This window comes from Anolis carolinensis, unplaced genomic scaffold (genome assembly GCF_035594765.1).
Source record: "Anolis carolinensis isolate JA03-04 unplaced genomic scaffold, rAnoCar3.1.pri scaffold_11, whole genome shotgun sequence".
NCBI lineage: Eukaryota > Metazoa > Chordata > Lepidosauria > Squamata > Dactyloidae > Anolis > Anolis carolinensis.
This window is the reverse complement of record NW_026943822.1, coordinates 884112-902027: the sequence shown is the minus strand read 5'-3', so window position 1 is coordinate 902027 and position 17916 is coordinate 884112. Positions and strand designations below refer to the sequence as shown.

General features: G+C 44.5%; 2 protein-coding genes across 2 annotated transcripts in view; both read left to right on the top strand.

Annotated features, from left to right (window-relative positions):
* Positions 1–1652, top strand: part of glce (glucuronic acid epimerase) — a 56187-nt gene extending 54535 nt beyond the window's left edge. Inside the window, exon 4 of the mRNA XM_062963149.1 lies at positions 1522–1652. Coding sequence (XP_062819219.1) covers positions 1522–1541 — 20 coding nt within the window. The 3' untranslated portion in view covers positions 1542–1652. The remainder of the gene's footprint in view (positions 1–1521) is intronic.
* LOC100561193 (membrane progestin receptor gamma-B) lies at positions 1571–16077 on the top strand. The gene is made up of 7 exons (XM_062963153.1): positions 1571–1704; positions 9857–9984; positions 11748–11953; positions 12054–12180; positions 13487–13583; positions 13689–13815; positions 14984–16077. Exons 1-7 carry the CDS (start codon positions 1654–1656, stop codon positions 15244–15246), a joined length of 999 nt encoding a protein of 332 aa, XP_062819223.1. The 5' UTR covers positions 1571–1653; the 3' UTR covers positions 15247–16077.
* Positions 16078–17916: the final 1839 nt, after the last annotated feature.

Sequence of the window (17916 nt, the reverse complement as noted above, 5' to 3'; positions counted from 1 at the left end):
GGGAAGTGTTCGACTTGTAATTTTGTGATTCGAAATCCAGCATATCTATCTTGTTTGCTGTGTCATAACAATAATAATAATAATAATAATAATAATAATAATAATAATAATAATAAACATCACACAGTCCTAGGCACTTGGGAAGTGTTCGACTTGTAATTTTGTGATTCGAAATCCAGCATATTTATCTTGTTTGCTGTATCATAATAAAATAATAATAATAATAATTTTATTTTTATACCCTGCCCCATCTCCCCGAAGGGACTCGGGGCGGCTTGCATGGGGCCAAACCCAGGCAGAAGACAATATAAAAACATAGCAATAAAACAAGTCAATCGACAATAAAACAAATCATAAAACAAATGAGGTCACATACAATAAATATACGGATAAAATCCTGGGTTGGCTCCAAAAAGAACTGGGCCAAAAGTGCAAGTGGTGCCAGTACCCATGGTGCTACAGTAGAGTCTCACTTATCCAACACTCGCTTATCCAACGTTCTGGATTATCCAACGCTTTTTTGTAGTCAATGTTTTCAATACATCGTGATATTTTGGTGCTAAGTTTGTAAATACAGTAATTTCTACATAGCATTACTGTGTATTGAACTACTTTTTCTGTCAAATTTGTTGTATAACATGATGTTTATTTATTTATTTACATCATTTATATTCCACCCTTCTCACCCCGAAGGGGACTCAGGGCGGATCACATTACATATATTAGGCAAACATTCAATGCCTTTTTAACACAGGACAAAGACAACAACAACATAGCTCCGAGCGGGCCTCGAACTTATGACCTCCTGGTCAGTGATTAATTGCAATGGCTTGCTCTGCCGGCTGCGCCACAGCCCCGGGCTGTTTTGGTGCTTAATTTGTAAAAGCAAAACCTAATTTGATGTTTAATAGGTTTTTCCTTAATCTCTCCTTATTATCCAACATATTAGCTTATCCAACGTTCTGCTGGCCCATTTATGTTGGATAAGTGAGACTCTACTGTATTTTTATTAAAAGAGGCTCAAACAGTATTTAAAAACAATACAATCACAAGTTGCTGTGTTTTTGCACAATTTACCCTCTTCCATTTGGAGTGATCACGTTTGTTCTCAAAACCTGCCCAAAAGTGAGTCCACCGACTTTGCATGTTTGGCTCCGGAGGTGTTTGGTAATAGGCAACTTGGACATCGCAATATCTCAGGGTGGATTCCACTGGAGCGATGGAAACAACCATTGCGAAAAGGCAAAACGTGTCAAGAGCTGAGAAGTTTGTAAGGATGGGTGTTGGAGTCCCTCTGGGGCCCCACCTGCCAAACAGAGAAGCACCGCGAGGCCAACCCAAACCCGCACGGCCCTCCTTGTTTGCTCAAAGGGTTGCCTTCGGGTTGAGGACGGCCGGGATTGTTTTCATTCCTATAGCAACCTCACTGACATTTGCTGTGTCTTTTTCTCTCTCTTTCTCTCTCTCTCTCATTAAAATAAAAATTAAACCACCTCTGGGCCTCTGCTGCCAAATTGGAAGCAAGTCGCTTCAAGAGGTGAAGGAGAGCAAGTCTGGACTGAGTCCCAAGCGGAAGGAAAGAAAGAAGGAAGGAAGGAAGCTCCGCTCTCTCCTTGGTGGCCTAGAAGACGTTGCCTTCCCACCACTTGCACCATGTTGACGTTGAAGCTGCCCCGGCTGCTCAGCATCCATCAAGTTCCCAAAGTAAGTACTAACTTGCCAGAGTAAGTGACTTGCCATGGAAAGGCCAGCTTGTGTGTTGGGAATCCTTTATTTCTCACTTGCATCTACGAGGGTTGATGAAAAATGATGCCTACACCTTGTCCTGATCTGCAGCAGGTCCTGGCTTGTTCAGTAGACTCTCCTCTACAGTTACTTCCATTTGGTGGGAAGCCTTAGCATTGAACGGTTGTGTTGTTAAAGTGAGAAGTATGGAACCCTGTGCAAATGGAGAAGCCTTAGCATTAAACGGTTGTGTTGTTAAAGGGCGAAGTGTGGAACCCTGCGCAGACGGAGAAGCCTTAGCATTGAACAGTTGTGTTGTTAGTGGGAAGTATGGAACCCTGCGCAGATGGAGAAGCCTTAGCATTGAACGGTTGTGTTGTTAAAGCGCGAAGTATGGAACCCTGCACAGACAGAGAAGCCTTAGCATTGAACGGTTGTGTTGTTAAAGTGCGAAGTATGGAACCCTGCGCAAACGGGGAAGCCTTAGCATTGAACGGTTGTGTTGTTAAAGTGCGAAGTATGGAACCCTGCGCAAACGGGGAAGCCTTAGCATTGAACGGTTGTGTTGTTAAAGTGCGAAGTATGGAACCCTGCGCAAACGGGGAAGCCTTAGCATTCAACGGTTGTGTTGTTAAAGTGCGAAGTATGGAACCCTGCGCAAACGGGGAAGCCTTAGCATTGAACGGTTGTGTTGTTAAAGTGCGAAGTATGGAACCCTGCGCAAACGGGGAAGCCTTAGCATTGAACGGTTGTGTTGTTAAAGTGCGAAGTATGGAACCCTGCGCAAACGGGGAAGCCTTAGCATTGAACGGTTGTGTTGTTAAAGTGCGAAGTATGGAACCCTGCGCAAACGGGGAAGCCTTAGCATTGAACGGTTGTGTTGTTAAAGTGCGAAGTATGGAACCCTACGCAGACGGAGAAGCCTTAGCATTGAACGGTTGTGTTGTTAAAGCGCGAAGTATGGAACCCTGCGCAGACGGAGAAGCCTTAGCATTGAACGGTTGTGTTGTTAAAGGGCGAAGTATGGAACCCTGCGCAGACAGAGAAGCCTTAGCATTGAACGGTTGTGTTGTTAAAGTGCGAAGTATGGAACCCTACGCAGACGGAGAAGCCTTAGCATTGAACGGTTGTGTTGTTAAAGCGCGAAGTATGGAACCCTGCGCAGACGGAGAAGCCTTAGCATTGAACGGTTGTGTTGTTAAAGGGCGAAGTGTGGAACCCTGCGCAGACTGACAGTCAATGCGACTTAAGCAACGTGCAGTCACTGAATTCTTGACTGTAGAAGGTGTCACCCCAAAGGAGATTCCTCTGAGAATGGAAGCTGTTTATGGTGATTGTGTTGATGTGAGTCCTGTGCGTTGTTGGGCGAGTAAGTTTAAAGATGTTGAGGTGGGAACATCTGACTTGCGTAACAAACAAAGAGTTTGTTGTCCCGTGACAACAACCAGTTTCACAAGCAAAAGGTTGATGGATTAATTCAGGACAATCGTCGTATCACTCAAAGAGAAATGTCAAGCATAATCGGCATTTCACAAGAACGTGGGGGTCACATTATTGCTTGGCTTGGCTGTCAGAAGATCTGTGCACGATGGGTCCTGTGAGACGCCGGTTGAGGAAACAGAGTGTCAACTTCTTGCGTGACGGCTTCAGAAAACTTGTTCATCGTTGGCAGATATGTATCCAATTGTCTGGTGATGATGTGGAAAAGTGAATAGTGGTAGTTAGAGAGCACATTCTAAGGATTATTTCTGTGTTTGATTTATTACAATATTCCCATCCAAACCCAAGTAACGAAGGTGGAGGCATTACTTTTCATTCAACCCTCATATATAGTTACTTGATGCCGTTTGACATCGCTATAGCTGCCAAGAGGCCACGGGATCCTCAGAGAAACATCGCAGTTAAAATGGGGTCCAACTGAATTAGATGCAACCTCAGTTGTTTTCATGGCATTGGTTGCAAAGCAGGGCTGGAAAGCCATAGTGTTCAACTGCAAACCCCAGCATTCTTTTGGTCTGGGGCTGCTGGGAGATAGAGTTCAAGAATCAGAGCAATGTTGTTTTTTTCCTAAATCGCAGGTGTGGGATCCCTACTTAGTTCTTGGGAGCCGCATCTCCATTCTGGGCAGAGTCAGAGGCAAAAAGAAATACAAATCCCAAACCTCCGAATCCTGGAGATCCCTGTTTGAATCTCCCCTCAGCCACTGAAGTCTATTGGGTGGCCTTGGGCGAGCCACACTCTCTCGGCCTCAGAGGAACGCGAGGGCAAGTGCCTTCTGGACAAGTCTCACCAAGGAAACTCTGGGGAAGTTCGAGATCATCATATTGTTTCATTAGCTATTTAACAAAAGGAAGGTGTGGGTCACACCCGGCTGGGCCGGATTCTTTCCGTTGTAGCTGTTTTTATCCCGCCTCGCCCTTCCCAGGGATTTAGCCCTTTGGCCTCGTAATTCTCTCCTCTCTCAGGCTGCAGAATAAATGAAGACTGACTCCAAGAGAATTGCCATGGCTTAAGGCAGGGGTCCTCAAACTTTTAAAGCAGAGGGCCGGTCCACAATCCTTCAGACTGTTGAGGGGCCCAAATATCATTTGAAAAAAAATACGAACAAATTCCTATGCACACTGCACATGTCTTATTTGTAGTGCAAAACAACAATAACAATTAAGGAACAATACGATATTTAAAAATGAAAACAATTTTAACCAACATAAACCTATCAGGATTTCAATGGAAAGTGTGGGCCTGTTACTGGCCAATGAGATAGTCAAGTGAATTAGGATTGTTGTTGTTGTGTGCCTTCAATGTCATGTCAGACTTTGGGTGAGCCTAAGTCTAAAATTAATTATTTATTTATTTACTACCTTTCTATATATATAAAAGAGTGATGGCATCAGGGCAGCGGACAAAACAAAAAAACTACAGGCCCCCCAACCTCGAAATTTGACAACACAACCCATCATCCATGCCTCTAGGTTGATACAACAAAAAGAAAAGAAAAATAAAGTCCTAATTAGAGAGAGAGGAATAATTGCTTTTATCCAATTGCTGCCAGTTAGAAGGCTAAGCTCCTCCAACTTGGTCTCCTAGCAACCCAATAAAAAATAATAAAAAACACTAAAAATTAATACAATAACATACTATAATAACAGAAAATAAAAATAATACTAGAAAATAAAATATAATAAATAAAAATATAACTTACAATAAAATTAATCAAAAAATGCAAGTAACATCAAATAAAAATTACACAACAATTTTTAACCAATACCACCACCACTTTGCCACAGCAACGCGTGGCCGGGCACAGCTAGTATTTACTATATTTATACCTCACCCTTCTCACTCCGAAGGGGACTCAGAGCATCTGTATGTACATACAATATATTATATTATTAGCATAGCACAATATTAGCATTATATATTACTATATTGAACTATACCACTATACTGTAATATTATATGTAATACATAACATATAATTAATATTATTATATGGTATTATTATTAGTATCATATTGTATTCTTATCAATATTATATGTATATACAATATATTATATTTTTAAAACTGATATAAAAATATTATATTATAAAACTGAGGGTGGGGGCCAGGTAAATGACCTTGGAGGGCCGCATCCGGCCCCCGGACCTTAGTTTGGGGACCCCTGGCTTAAGGCTATGGGATCCCGGGAGTTGTAGTTTGACAGAGAAATTTCTGCAGAACTACAACCCACCAGGATCCCGTTGCCCTGAACCATTGAACTTCAAGTGCTGTCAAACTGCATTAATTCTACCATATAAATGCACCCGGTATCTCACCAAACTACAACTCCCAGGATCCCGTTGCCCTGAACCATTGAACTTCAAGTGCTGTCAAACTGCATTAATTCTACCATATAAATGCACCCGGTATCTCACCAAACTACAACTCCCAGGATCCCGTTGCCCTGAACCATTGAACTTCAAGTGCTGTCAAACTGCATTAATTCTACCATATAAATGCACCCGGTATCTCACCAAACTACAACTCCCAGGATCCCGTTGCCCTGAACCATTGAACTTCAAGTGCTGTCAAACTGCATTAATTCTACCATATAAATGCACCCGGTATCTCACCAAACTACAACTCCCAGGATCCCGTTGCCCTGAACCATTGAACTTCAAGTGCTGTCAAACTGCATTAATTCTACCATATAAATGCACCCGGTATCTCACCAAACTACAACTCCCAGGATCCCGTTGCCCTGAACCATTGAACTTCAAGTGCTGTCAAACTGCATTAATTCTACCATATAAATGCACCCGGTATCTCACCAAACTACAACTCCCAGGATCCCGTTGCCCTGAACCATTGAACTTCAAGTGCTGTCAAACTGCATTAATTCTACCATATAAATGCACCCGGTATCTCACCAAACTACAACTCCCAGGATCCCGTTGCCCTGAACCATTGAACTTCAAGTGCTGTCAAACTGCATTAATTCTACCATATAAATGCACCCGGTATCTCACCAAACTACAACTCCCAGGGTCCCATCGCCTTGGGTCACGGCAGTTCAAGTGCATGAACTCTACCGTGTAGATGCAACCATTTGGGGCTCCTAGAATAAACACTAAAGTACACAGAAATCTATGTAAGGATTATAATTTACAGTAGAGTCTCACTTATCCAACATAAACGGGCCGGCAGAATGTTGGATAAGCGAATATGTTGGATAATAAGGAGAGATTAAGGAGAAGCCTATTAAACATCAAATTAGGTTATGGTTTTAAAAATTAAGCACCAAAACATCATGTTAGACAACAAATTTAACAGAAAAAAGTAGTTCAATATGCAGTAATGCTACGTAGTAATTACTGTATTTACAAATTTAGCACCAAAATATCATGATGTATTGAAAACATTGACTACAAAAATGCGTTGGATAATCCAGAATGTTGGATAAGCGAGTGTTGGATAAGTGAGACTCTACTGTATCTGTTACCATTGTTCTATTCTGTATATTAGCTCCTAGAATAAAGCCTGGAGTGCCATCTACCTATGGCTCAAGAAATGGGCACAAAAAGTTAGGAAATGAGGAGGAACAATGTGATCGTAATCAATGGTGGCAACTTCTTGGTGGTCTGGGGAGACCCAAATCCCCTTGCTTGTCTCCTGAGGAATCTGTATAATGATCAAGTAGCCACGGTCAGAACAGACCACGGAACAGGAGACGGGTTCCAGATTGGGAAAGGAGTGCGGACATCAGGGCTGTAGACTCTCACTCAACCTATTCCATTTGTATGCAGAACACATCATGCAACGTGCGGGGTTTGAGGATTCCAAGGCTGGAGTTGAAATTGCTAGAAGACACATTAACCATCTCAGATACTGTATGTCGATGATGCCACTTTGAGGGCTGAAAGTGAGGAGGAGCTGAGGAGCATCATAACCAAGGGAAAGAAAGAAGAAAGCGCAAAAGCTGGGCTGCAGATAAACATCAAGAAGACCAAGATGATGGCAACCAGACTGACTGAGAACTGGCAAATAGAGGGAGAAAACATGGAGGCAGGGACAGGCTTTGTATTTCTAGGTGTGAAGATTCCTACAGACAGGAAATCAGAAGATGTCTCCTTCTTGGGAGGAGAGCAAGGACCAACCTGGACAAAAGAGTGAAGAGCAGAGACATCACATTGGCAATGAAAGTTCACATAGTTAAAGCAATGGTATTCCCCATAGTATGGATGCGAGAGCTGGACCATAAGGAAGGCTGAGCGAAGGAAGATAGATGCTTTTGAACTGGTTTGGGAAAATCCTGAGCGTGCCTTGGACTGCAAGAAGATCCAACCAGTCCATCCTCCAGGAAATAATGCCCAATGGCTGCTCACTGGAGGGAAGGAGATTGGAGGCAAAGATGAAGTCCTTTGGTCACATCATGAGAAGACAGGAAAGCTTGGAGAAGAGAATGATGCTGGGGAAAATGGAAGGAAAAGGGAAGAGAGGCCAACCAAGGGCAGGATGGATGGACGGTATCCTTGAAGTGACTGGCTCGACCTTGGAGGAGCCTGGGCTGGTCCAGGAGGTCACCAAGAGTCGGAAGCAACTGAACAAATAAACAACAACAAATGTGATTCTAGCGGCTGTCTCTTGCAGCACCCAGCCCCAGTGTTGAAACAAATAATAATAATAATAATAATAATAATAATAATAATAATAATAATAATTTTATTTTTATACCCCGCCCCATCTCCCCGAAGGGACTTGGGGCAGCTTATAATAATAATAATAATAATAATAATAATAATAATAATAATAATAATAATAATAATAATAATAATAATAATAACTTTATTTTTATACCCCGCCCCATCTCCCCGAAGGGACTTGGGGCGGCTCACATGGGGCCAGGCCCCATAAAACAAACAAATAACAGTAACAAAGCAATAAAACAATTATCCCAGTAAAAAACATCAACATCAATAAAAACAATCATTAAAATCAACAAGCAGGATACAGTGTTAAAAACAGGAGACTAAGTCGTAGATCCCAGGCAAAGTGCAGAGTATTACGAAATGGGGAAAGGAAATCTCAAGTTGAATGGACAATAAAGTGCGGTATAAAATGGCAAGACAACAACAATGGGACTATTATGGAATGGCTTACATGGGACCAAGCCCGAACATCAACAATATATTAAAAAAAGCAATAAACAAATGAATAAACAGCAACAATAAAACAGGTCATAAAAATCACATACAAAACTATGATGATAAAATCTTGGGTTGGCTCCAAAAGGAACTGGGCCAAAAGTGACCAAGACCTATGACTGCTGCTGCCTTCCTGAATGCAGATTTTTGCAAACCCACCTTGGTTCCTATCTGGTCCTAAAGCTTGTGTTATGACCAATATTCCCACAGGACTCTTTCTTGATAGCCTTTTCTCTAAACAAGAACTTGTCTGGCTGTGCCTAGTTGCTTTAGCAGAAGGAAACATTACAAAGATTCTGGATGTGTTTCAGATGCCTGAAAATAATAACAATTGTTCATTTAAACAAGTATTTCTTACTCAAGTGTACATATTAAAATACCAGAATTTTGAAAAGTTCATTTTAAAAATCAGGAGAAACTATGGTGAAGCTCACATCCCAATATACCAACCTATTAATTTTCATAGAAATCACAAACCTTTCTGAAAGGCACCCTCCCCTTTGCTCCTGCCTTCTTCATGCCTATCTCACTTGCTGCCTCATCACACTAGAGCATTAAACCACTTTAAATCCGGTTTCTTCCTCCTGCAAAATTTGGGGGTTTGTAGTTTGGTGAGGCTCAGGACCCATCTGGCTGAGCTGTTTAAAAACCCCTCCCTCCCTAAAGTGGATTTCAAGTGGATCCAAGCTCTAGTTTGGTGAAGTCTTCTGGCTTTCGCAGTGCTCAATGCTCCTGTTTCCTGGGGAAGTGGAGACATCTTGTGGACATTTTATTTTTTCATGTCAGGAGCAACCGGAGTTGCTTCTGGAGTGAGAGAATTGGCCATCTGCAAGGACATTGTGCAGGTGACATTGCCCGGACATTTGGATGTTTTGACCATCCTTGTGCGAGGCTTCTCTCATGTCCCCGCATGGAGCTGGAGCTGATAGAGGGAGCTCATCCATGCTCTCCCCGAGTGGGATTTGAACCTGGCAGCCTTCAGGTCAGCAACCCAACCTTCAAGTCACAAGGCTTTTATCCCCTAGGCCACCGGAGGCTCCATCTTGTGGACACCAAAAGCCTCCAAAACAAACCCTCGGAGCGGATGTGGGCTCCAAAGTCCAGGTAGCATCACTGCTTTTGCCCTGCAACTTTTCCGGTTCTCCCGGTTCTCCCGGTTCTCCCACTTCTTTGTTCAATGCAAGTCGAGATGCATTTTCACGGCTGAAATCATGCAGTGTGGCACCTCCTGAACCACGAAGGCTTGAAATCCAGGCAAGGATGGAAGATGCTGTCAGGTGCGTCGTCACCAAAGCGTCACTCTCATGTTTCCATCTCACGGAGCTGGGGCAGTTCAAGGGGTGCCAAACTGCATTCATTCAACCATGTAGACGACGTATCCTCAGGCTGATGGTGCTGAGAAAGGCATCCGGAACTCACCTCGGTCCCCTTGGTCCCCTTGTGCAGGTCTTCCGGGAGAAGGGCATCCTGTTTGGGTACCGGCACCCGAAGAGTTCGGCCAGGGACTGCCTCTTGAGCGTCTTCCAAATGACCAACGAGACCATGAACATCTGGACGCACTTCCTGCCTTCCTGGTAGGCCTTGGCTGTGTTTGGGGGGCCTTTCAAGTCGCCTTCATCACAGACTCCAAGCTGCTCTGGGTTCTCTTCCAAGCTTGGAAGGAGCTGTTCAAGGTTCTGAATCTGTTGGGGTCGATGGGTGGCCAGGACAGCATTGAGCACCTTGAAGAAGACCCTTCCAAGCCTTTTCCAAGCCCAAGGCAAAAGCTTGCGGAGAGGAATCTCAGTCGTGACACTGATCCAAGCCTGATCTGGTTCTTGATCCGTTCAATGCATTCGAAGGAATTAGAAGCAATAGCTTCCATGTTGGGAGGATGATGGATCCGTGCTGGGCTTCGGCCCAAATTTTCATGGAGATGCCCACGTTTGTGACTTCTTCCTTATTGTGCTGTTGAAGGCTTTCATGGCCAGAATCCCTGGGTTGTTGTGAGTTTTCCAGGCTGTATGGCCGTGTTCCAGAAGCACGCTCTCCTGACATTTCGCCCACATCGATGGCAGGCATCCTCAGAGGTTGTGAGGTCTGTTGGCAACTAGGCAAGGGGGATAATGTCCAGGGTGGGAGAAAGAACTCTTGTCTGTTTGAGGCAAGTGTGGATGTTGCCATTGGCCACCTTGATTAGCATGGCGTGGTCTTGCAGCTTCAGAGCCTGGCTGCTTCCTGCCTGGGGGAGGTGTTCGCTGGCCCTGATGGTTTCCTGTCCGGAATTCCCCTGTTTTCTGAGCGTCGCCTCTATATTCCCTGGGAGTGGTATTTTGAATACGTTTTTTCCATTTTCTTCACTATTTCCCCCCCAAAGGGTTATGGACATTCCCACCACGTACGGTCCTTTATTTCACCCCCGGGACTCACATACACTGGACGTACGGTGTCCCTTTTGTCCTAGATGAGAGTTGGGCTGGAGTCCTAGACCAGGGCTCCTCAAACTTTTTAATCCGAGGGCCGGTCCACAATCCTTCAGACTGTTGAGGGGCCGGATTATCATTTGAAAAAAAAATACAAACAAATTCCGATGCACACTGCACATGTCTTATTTGTAGTGCAAAAACAACAACAAGAAGAAGAACAATGAAAAAACAATTTAAAAATAAAAACAATTTTAACCCAACATAAACCTATCAGGATTTCAATGGGAAGTGTGTTCCTGCTTCTGGCCAATGAGATAGTCAAGTTAATTAGGATTGTTGTTGTTGTTGTTGTGTGCCTTCAAGTCATTTCAGACTTTGGGCGAGCCTAAGGTCTAAAATGTATTTATTTATTTATTATTTATTTACTGCATTTATTTACTACATTTGTCTCACACCCTTCTCACCCCAAAGGGGACTCAGAGTGGCTTGCAAACTATATGTACATACAATATATTATATTATTAGCATAGCACAATATTAGCATTATATATTACTATACTGAACTATACCACTATACTGTAATATTATTATTAATATTATATGTAATATAGAATATATAATTAATATTATGATATGGTATTATTATTAGTGTTATATTGTATTACATTATAATATTATGATCAATATTATATGTATATACAATATATTATATTCTAAAACTGAGGGCGGGGGCCAGGTCAATGACCTCGGAGGGCCTGTCCTAGACCATTTCAATATCAATTTCCTTTCCAACTCTGTATGTTTCTCCAGTTTGACTTGTCTTTCTTTCAGCCGTTGAGTTTGTGTTTCGTTTCCCAAAGCGCTCCTGCCGTGGACAAAGGAATCCATTCCATGTCTTTCCTGACCGGGCTCCTCTCTCTCTCCCCCGGCAGGTTCTTCCTCTGGAAGCTGCTGGGCTTCCTCTTGAGCCGGGAGGTCCGGGCTGACGGCTACGCCTGGCCCTTCCTGGCCTACCTGGCCACCTGCTGCGCCTACCCCTTGGCCTCCAGCCTGGCCCACACCTTCAGCACCATGTCCCTCCGCGCCCGGCACGTCTGCTACTTCTGCGACTACGCCGCCCTCGCGCTCTACAGCCTCGGTGAGTTCCAAGGGTCGCAGCGGCACCAAACGGCCTGAACGGTGCCGTCCAGAGGCCTGGCTGTAGCCACTGACGTGGGCTGTGTTGTTGTTTTGCTCAGGCTCCGCCGTGGCTTATTCCGCCTACGTTTTCCCCCACGAATGGGTCGGCGGCACCTTCCACCGCTACTACCTCCCCATTGCGGTGCTCAACACCGTCTTCAGCACAAGCCTCGCCTGCTACTCCAGGTAAAGGTGGCCGCTCTCCCCCAGGGCCAGGTGCAGCCATAGACTTGCTGGGTTGTTTCTTGTGGGTTTTAGGAAGGCTTTTGCTAGGTGAAGTGGCCCTGTGTGGCACCACTGGATTGGATGTTGCTAGGTCAAGTGGCCCTCTGAGGTGCCATTAGGTTGGTTTTGCCAGGTGAATTGGATTGGCTTTTGCTAGGTGAAGTGGCCCTATGTGACACCACTGGATTGGATGTTGCTAGGTGAAGTGGCCCTCTGTGGTGCCATTAGGTTGGTTTTGCCAGGTAAATTGGATTGGCTTTTGCTAGGTGAAGTGGCCCTTTGTGGCACCACTGGATTGGATGTTGCTAGGTGAAGTGGCCCTCTGTGGTGCCATTAGGTTGGTTTTGCCAGGTGAATTGGATTGGCTTTTGCTAGGTGAAGTGGCCCTATGTGACACCACTGGATTGGATGTTGCTAGGTGAAGTGGCCCTCTGTGGTGCCATTAGGTTGGTTTTGCCAGGTAAATTGGATTGGCTTTTGCTAGGTGAAGTGGCCCTATGTGACACCACTGGATTGGATGTTGCTAGGTGAAGTGGCCCTCTGTGGTGCCATTAGGTTGGTTTTGCCAGGTGAATTGGATTGGCTTTTGCTAGGTGAAGTGGCCCTATGTGGCACCACTGGATTGGCTGTTACAAGGGGAAGTGGCCCTCTGTGGTGCCACTGGATTGGCACCACACAGGGCCACTCTGTGATGTCACTGGGAAAGAAGGATGACACAAGTGTAGCAGGAGGGAAGGAAAGAACGAAAAAGAGAAAAAAGAAGAAAGAAATCAAGAAAAGGAGAAGGAAGGAAGGGGGAGGGAGGGAGGGAGGAAGAGAAGAGAAAGAAAGAAGGAAGGAAGAGAAAGGAAAGTGGAGACGGGGGAAAGTGGGCAGTCCCAGTGACCCCCGAAAGGACCTGGTGACGGTCCTGGTGGGTCATGTTCCATCTTCATGGCTTTCATTTGCCCGGGCTGTGGCACAGGCTGGTGAGCAGCCAGCCAGCTGCAGCCAGCTGCAACAAATCACTTTGACCAATCACTCTGGTCATGAGTTCGAGGCCAGCTGGGAGCCTGTGTTTGTCTTGTCTTTGTTCTATGTTAAAGGCATCGAATGTTTGCCTTATATGTGTGATGTGATCCGCCCTGAGTCCCCTTCGGGGTGAGAAAGAAGGGCGGGATACAAATCCTGTCAATCAATCCATAAATGACACATGTGTTTAGCCTTTGGTGACATGTTGAGTGCTGCTTCTTCTTCTTCTTCTTCTTCTTCTTCTTCCGACTCCCAGGTTGGCGGAAGCAGAGCGGCCGAAACTGGGCAAAGGGATGCGCGTGTTGGCCTTTGCCTATCCGTACCTCTTTGACAGCATCCCGCTCTTCTACCGGGTGAGAGGGACACGCTCCCCGTTGCAGAATTACCAAGTCTGGTCCCCTTTTAAGGGCCCACAAATAACACCCCCCCCCCCCCCCCGTCTGCCTCCCTCCCTCCAGCTGTCCTGGTGCCAAGGCGGCGTGATTCGCACCCACGGCTGGCACACGGTCCTGGCCGGGCTCACCTGCTTCCTTTTCGCCACCCACCTGCCGGAGCGCCTTGCGCCGGGGCTCTTCGACTACGTAGGTGAGCGCCTGCCCAAAGGCCATGCAAGGTTCTACTCTGGTTCCCGTTGGCTGTTTTAAACTGTTTTCATCTGGTGCCAACCTTTTTCCGAATTCCTTTGGGCCACAAGTGTTTTGGAATTTGGAATATTTGCATATGGAGAGCAAGCCAAGCAGCACGAAAGGGTTTTCGCTGTTAGGGTTTCAGCATTTCATAACCCATCCATTGTTTTGTTTTGTTTTTATTTACAATACCCTGGCATCACACACAGTATAATTTTACATTATGGCTCAAAAATACAACCTCCTAAATGGTACTGAATACTGTGCCATTCATTTCAATAAATGGGGTGCTCGATGGTAGTTTGAGGATGATCTCAACGATGCTGAAATGTATTAACCGAGTTTAACACACTTGTATGTTTGAATCTATTTCAACAGTTGTACAAGTGTTGTACAACTTGCCCCCAGTGGCTCAGTGAGTTAAAGCACTGAGCTGCTGAACTTGCGGACTGAAAGGTTGCAGGTTCAAATCCCGGGAGCGGCTTGAGCACCCGCTGTTAGCTCCAGCTTCTGCCAACCTAGCAGTTTGAAAACATGCCAATGTGAGTAGATCAATAGGTACTGCCCCGGCGGGAAGGTAATTGAACTCCATGCAGTCATGCCCATGGCCACGTGACCTAGGAGGTGTCTATGGACAACACTGGCTCTTTGGCTTAGAAATGGAGATGAGCACCAACCCCCAGAGTCAGACACGACTGGACTTAACGTCAGGGGAAACCTTTACCTTACTTATTATTATTATTATTATTATTAATGTATCATTTTCCATTATTATTATTATTACATGTAATATTTTACTCTATTATTATTAAAATGATACATAAGCACATTTACATTGAAGAAGAGAATGATTGGATCAGAGTTGGACAGTCTTATCTTAAATTTGAGCTTGATATAAATATTCAAAAACATTTAACCTATGGATGCTTCAATTAATGTAATTTTATTGGTATCTGTTTATTTCTGAAATTTACCACCCTCGGCTTATACTGGAGTCAATGTTTTCCCAGTTTTTTTGTGGCAAAATTAGGTGCCTCGTCTTATATTCGGGTCGGCTTATACTCGAGTCTATATGGAATACATATATCTATCCCTATCTCTCTCTCTCTCTGTCTGTCTCTGCCCAGGGCACAGCCACCAGCTCTTCCACATCTGTGGGGTCGTGGGCACCCACTTCCAGATGTTGGCCCTGTCCACGGACATGACGGACAGGCGCAGTCGGCTCCTGGCTTCGCTGCCAGACCCGTCCGTCTTCCCTCGGGCCGTGGCTTCCGTGGCGGTCTCTGCCGCGGCCGGACTTCTCATCGTGGCCGCTTTCTCCGCCTCGCTGTATTCCGCACCAACGCTGCTCTCCGGGAGAAGAAACCAAAGCAAGATCCGAAGGGACTAAGGCCGGTTTCGGAAAGAAAACGGGGCTTTACTGCTGTTGCTGGACAGGCATCTGTTTGGAGGGCTTGGCTTGTGTCCTGCTGACACAACAGGGTTGGACTAGATGGCCCCTGGGGGTCTCCTTTTGACCTTTAAGGAAAGATGAACCATACTGGAAGCAGCTCCTTATTCCTGCTTGGAAGAGTTTGAAGAATGGCTAAAAGAGACCTTTTCGGTACGGATTTGGGCTCAGCCTTCTTTTCTTTGGCCTTGTTTGAGCCTGAAGCTGGACTGAAAGGATGGACTTGGGCTTGACCACCGGAGTGCCTTCGTTGCGATGCCAAGGGCTGCAAATATAAAGCCCAAGCGCTGGATTTCGGCATCGCAAAGGTTGAGTCTCCTTCTCCAAAATCCTCGGGGCCCAAAGTGTTTTGGATGACACTGTGTCACACTATGATTTGTGTTCCTGCGTTATCAATGTCGTTTCCTAACTGGTTCTATGATAAAAACTGTACAACTTAATAATAATAATAATAATAATAATAATAATAATAATAATAACAACTTTATGTTTATACCCTGCCTCTATCTCCCCAAAGGGGACTCAGGGCGGCTTACATTGACCAATAAAGTAAATGACAAAAAATTTAATCAAAACACAGATTAAAACAGAGAGGTTGTAAAAATAGACTGAATAAAGTGCACCATATAAATATTGTAAACACGAGGTGACTGATAAAGTGCAGCAAATTCTTGGAAGTGCAAATTGGGATGGGAATAGACCCTGTGTCTAAATCAAGCTGACAAAAGTTAAAAGTCCAAACTTGCAATAAACTTGGTTACTACAAACAAATGCAAGTGTGCTTCTGGTTCATTTGTCAAACAAATAGTGCATAGGGTTGTTGTGAGTTTTCCGGGCTGTGTGGCCATGTTCCAGAACCATTCTCTCCTGACGTTTCGCCTGATCCTATGGCAGGCATCCTCAAAGGCTGTGAGATCAGTTCAGATACAGGCAAAAGGTCAGGAGAGAATGCTTCTGGGACATGGCCATACAGCCCGGAAAATGCACTGATTTTGGCCACGAAGCCTTCAACAACACACGAATTACATTATAATACTTTTTTTTTCTTTTTGATCAGTCCTGAAGTGCCTGAAGAACTGCACAACTTAATAATAATAATAATAATAATAATAATAATAATAATAACAACAACAACAACTTATTATTATTAAAAACTCTGGCAGAAACCAGTGCAGGTGGTCCCGGTGGTGATGGGCACATTGGGTGCCGTGCCAAAAGATCTCAGCCGGCATTTGGAAACAATAGACATTGACAAAATTACGATCTGCCAACTGCAAAAGGCCACCCTGCTGGGATCTGCAGCATCATCCGAAAATACATCACACAGTCCTAGACACTTGGGAAGTGTTCGACTTGTGATTTTGTGATATGAAATCCAGCATATCGATCGTGTTTGCTGTGACATAATAAAATAATAATAATAATATTAATAAAAATAATAATAACTTTATTTTTATACCCCGCCTCTATCTCCCCAAAGGGGACTCAGGGCGGCTTACATGGGGCCAAGCCCAAATAAAAACAATAACAATATAAAACACGACAAGAGACAAGAGACGTGCACAATTAAAAATGTAAACATTGACCAATAAAGTAAATGACAAAGATTTAATAAAAACATGGATTAAAACGGAGAGGTTGTAAAAACAGACTGGATAAAGTGCACCATATAAATATTGTAAACATGAGGTGACTGATAAAGTGCAGCAAATTCTTGGAAGTGCAAATTGGGATGGAATAGACCCTGTGTCTAAATCAAGCAATCCGGTGGGATAGTCTTTGGGATGAGACGGAGCTCCAGTCTGTTCGCACAATATGAGACAGCCTCTCGGTGTTTCCGAGAGTCCGGGTTCTGTCCTTATAAAACAGAAGGGCCCGTCGGACGTTGAGAGCATAGAGACGTCATTCTCGTTGGGAAGAAGGCGCCTGGAAGGAGGCGGGGAGGGCTCCCAAGCCTAGGAAATGACGGTGAAAACCGGCTCAGAAAGTGCAGGACCTCAAGGGCATTCGGGGGAGTCAGAAGTCGCAACAGCAGATAAGGACTCGAGTGAAGAGCTGAGTGATAAGGAAGGTTCTCATAGGAATCCAGCTGCCGCTACGGAGATCAACAAAAGTCTTTGTTTAGAAATCAGAGCCGACAATAGATGACGTCATTCTGAGAGATTACATGGGAAAGTTGTGAAAGAAATTCACGGGAAACAGAACGCCTTCATGGGAGTCTTTTCAGCAACAAGTTGTTTACTTTAAGGTCAGTTCAGGCAACGCTGCCTTGGAGTGAGAAGCTCAGCCTGAGTTCTCTTGTCCCTGGTTCCTGTCAAGCTTTAATTTAGTTTAGTTGAGTTTAATTTTGGATTTAATATATCCTGGAAGCTTGTTCATGTACTCCTGTTCAAGTCTTACGAGTCCTATCTTCCTGACTCTGGACTTGTGCTGGATCTGTGATTCCTGGCTGTTCCTGGACTTTGTCACCTTTGGAACTTTATGAGACATTTGGATTATTGTTTGGGTCTCAACTTTGGTAAACCTTTTTTAGTTCTAATTCTTCCTTTCTGATTCCTGATTTTATATGCTTTTGTATGTTTTCTCCAACAAACTGTTTGCTTCTGTTCC

What these genes read in the sequence shown, in the direction of transcription:
- LOC100561193 (XM_062963153.1), top strand. Translation starts at nt 1,654, where the DNA reads ATGTTGACGTTGAAGCTGCCCCGGCTGCTCAGCATCCATCAAGTTCCC. An exon ending in ACGCACTTCCTGCCTTCCTG is followed by an intron (nt 9,985 to 11,747) that starts GTAGGCCTTGGC and finishes CTCCCCCGGCAG; the next exon opens with GTTCTTCCTCTGGAAGCTGC. An exon ending in GCATCCCGCTCTTCTACCGG is followed by an intron (nt 13,584 to 13,688) that starts GTGAGAGGGACA and finishes CCCTCCCTCCAG; the next exon opens with CTGTCCTGGTGCCAAGGCGG.